At 53.0% G+C, this 1979-nt stretch overlaps 1 protein-coding gene across 1 annotated transcript; it reads right to left on the reverse strand.

Annotated features, from left to right (window-relative positions):
- Positions 1–336: 336 nt before the first annotated feature.
- Positions 337–1334, reverse strand: Scgb3a1 (secretoglobin family 3A member 1). Its single transcript, XM_026412288.1, has 2 exons — positions 1283–1334; positions 337–590 (listed from the first exon to the last, which is right to left on the reverse strand). Exons 1-2 carry the CDS (start codon positions 1332–1334, stop codon positions 337–339), a joined length of 306 nt encoding a protein of 101 aa, XP_026268073.1.
- Between the last annotated feature and the right edge of the window lie 645 nt (positions 1335–1979).

Genomic DNA, 1979 nt, shown 5'->3' on the forward strand with positions numbered 1-1979 from the left:
GCCCTGGGCACCTGAGGCTACTCAAGTCATGAAGGCATGCACAGCTGCTGGCCCCAGGGAGGGTTCTTAGATGGTAAATGGGGAATGAGCACCAGGACAAAGTGCCACAGCCCACTGGCAGCCTCCTTGTGAGATGTGTCCTTAGTGTGCCCCACTTGGGCCCTTTGCAGCCCCCATAGCTCACATATGGTCAACCTGGTTCACACCCAAGGTCACAGCACTCCAGGAGTATGGCTTGTTGGAGCAGGACAAGAAGCACGGTCTCCCTAACAGAACTGGATGCCTCTTAAACAATTTTGAGAAACCAGGGAGGGACAGCAACACAGGAAGGGGTTCCTAGGTTGCCTCTGTTACCAGCAGTGTCTTCACAGCCCCCACGGCCTCGGGGCCCAGCTCAGTGACACACTTCCTGGAACCCTCAATGAGGTGCTCCACTGGGATGCCCAGGCTGGCCAGCATGATCTTCAGGGGGTTGAAGTAGGTGAATGGGAGTTTGGGCACAGCCCCAGCCACAGTTTCCACAGCAGGAGCTACAGCAGCTACGGGTTGAGCTACAGGCTTAACCACAGAGTCCACGAAGAAACTGTCACCTGTCAACACATAGGAAGAACTCACACCTGTACACAGTGGATTCCGAGGAGCCTAGCTGAGGACCTTTCTTTTGAGAGGACACTTTCAAAGGGAAGTTTCAAAGTTTGCCCAGACCATCTCCCTATTTCCTCACAGATGATTGCCTTGTGCCAAGTCTGAGAGACAGGCGGAAATAGGGAGAAGTGGCCACGTAAATGGGAGATGGCTGCAAAGAGATCTATGGGAAGTGGTCTGGAGGTGGAGAAAGAAGTGATCTCTGCATAGGCTAGAGGGCAGGCTTTCCAGGGGGAGAGTACATTCATACTGTGCCTTGGAGGTTGAGGGGACATTCACCAGACAGAACAGATGGTTGTTCCTAAATCAGGGCTGACACTTGGACTAGTCCAAGACTGGAGAAAACCTGATGTTGGTGGGTGAAATGAGTAACCTAGGCAGGCAGTGTGGTGAGAGAAAGCCTAAGGTCTCTCTCAGGCATGGCTGACCCTGGAAGGCTTCTAAGGCCACAGGAAGGAAAAAGACAGGAAACCCTGGAAGGAACAGCCAGAGCACCAGAGGCAAAGCAGAAAGGACCAATATGAGTAGCCTTGTGCACTACAGAGGCAGCAGCGTCAGGACTGTCTGGTGAAGGGGCCCGGGAAGAGCAGACGTCTGTGGCAGGTCCATCCTATGCCAAGGCCCCAAGGCCACTCACCATAGTTGAGTAGGGACAGGTAGAATACCAGGAAGGTGATGATGAGCTTCATGGCAGAGTAGGACTTAGGGGATGCCTTCGAGACCTTAAACAAGAGCCAGGCCCTGAGGGCTTCATATACCCAGAGCTGGGGCCTCACCCCATCTTCTTGAGATGCGTTGTTTGCTCAGCTAATAGGCAGAGGTGCAGCCAACTTCCTGCTCTGGCTGATGGGTCCTGAGAATATCATGCCCCCTCAATGCCTGACTCCATTTTATGTCTTAGGAATTTCCTCTTGGCATGGTCTCCTAGGCCACAGTGTGTGTTTTATCTCCACAAGGCCCACCCAGGCTGGCACCCTTACTTTGTGGTCTGACCCCACCTTGCCCTCACCACAGTATAAGCACTAGGGAACAGGCCCAGGTGGAGAAGAGACTTCCCACACAGGCAGGAGGCTGGGTGATATGCGTAGGTTGGGAGCTTGCAGAGCACATTGTGAAACAGCTGATCTGTGACCCAAATCTTGCTTCAATTAAGTGACATGGTATGGGTCCCTGATCCCATACCATGGAAATGTTATGCACTGGGGCTCCTCATGTCCTGGGGAAGCCAGAATAGTTGAGTCAGGAAAGAGGAAAGTTCATGTAACCTCCCCAGATGATCAGGCCTTACTCCTGGCCACCTCTTTGGTTGGGCCATAGTCACTGATGCTTTGAAA

The sequence above is a fragment of the Urocitellus parryii genome, chromosome 1 (genome assembly GCF_045843805.1).
Source record: "Urocitellus parryii isolate mUroPar1 chromosome 1, mUroPar1.hap1, whole genome shotgun sequence".
NCBI classification, from domain to species: domain Eukaryota; kingdom Metazoa; phylum Chordata; class Mammalia; order Rodentia; family Sciuridae; genus Urocitellus; species Urocitellus parryii.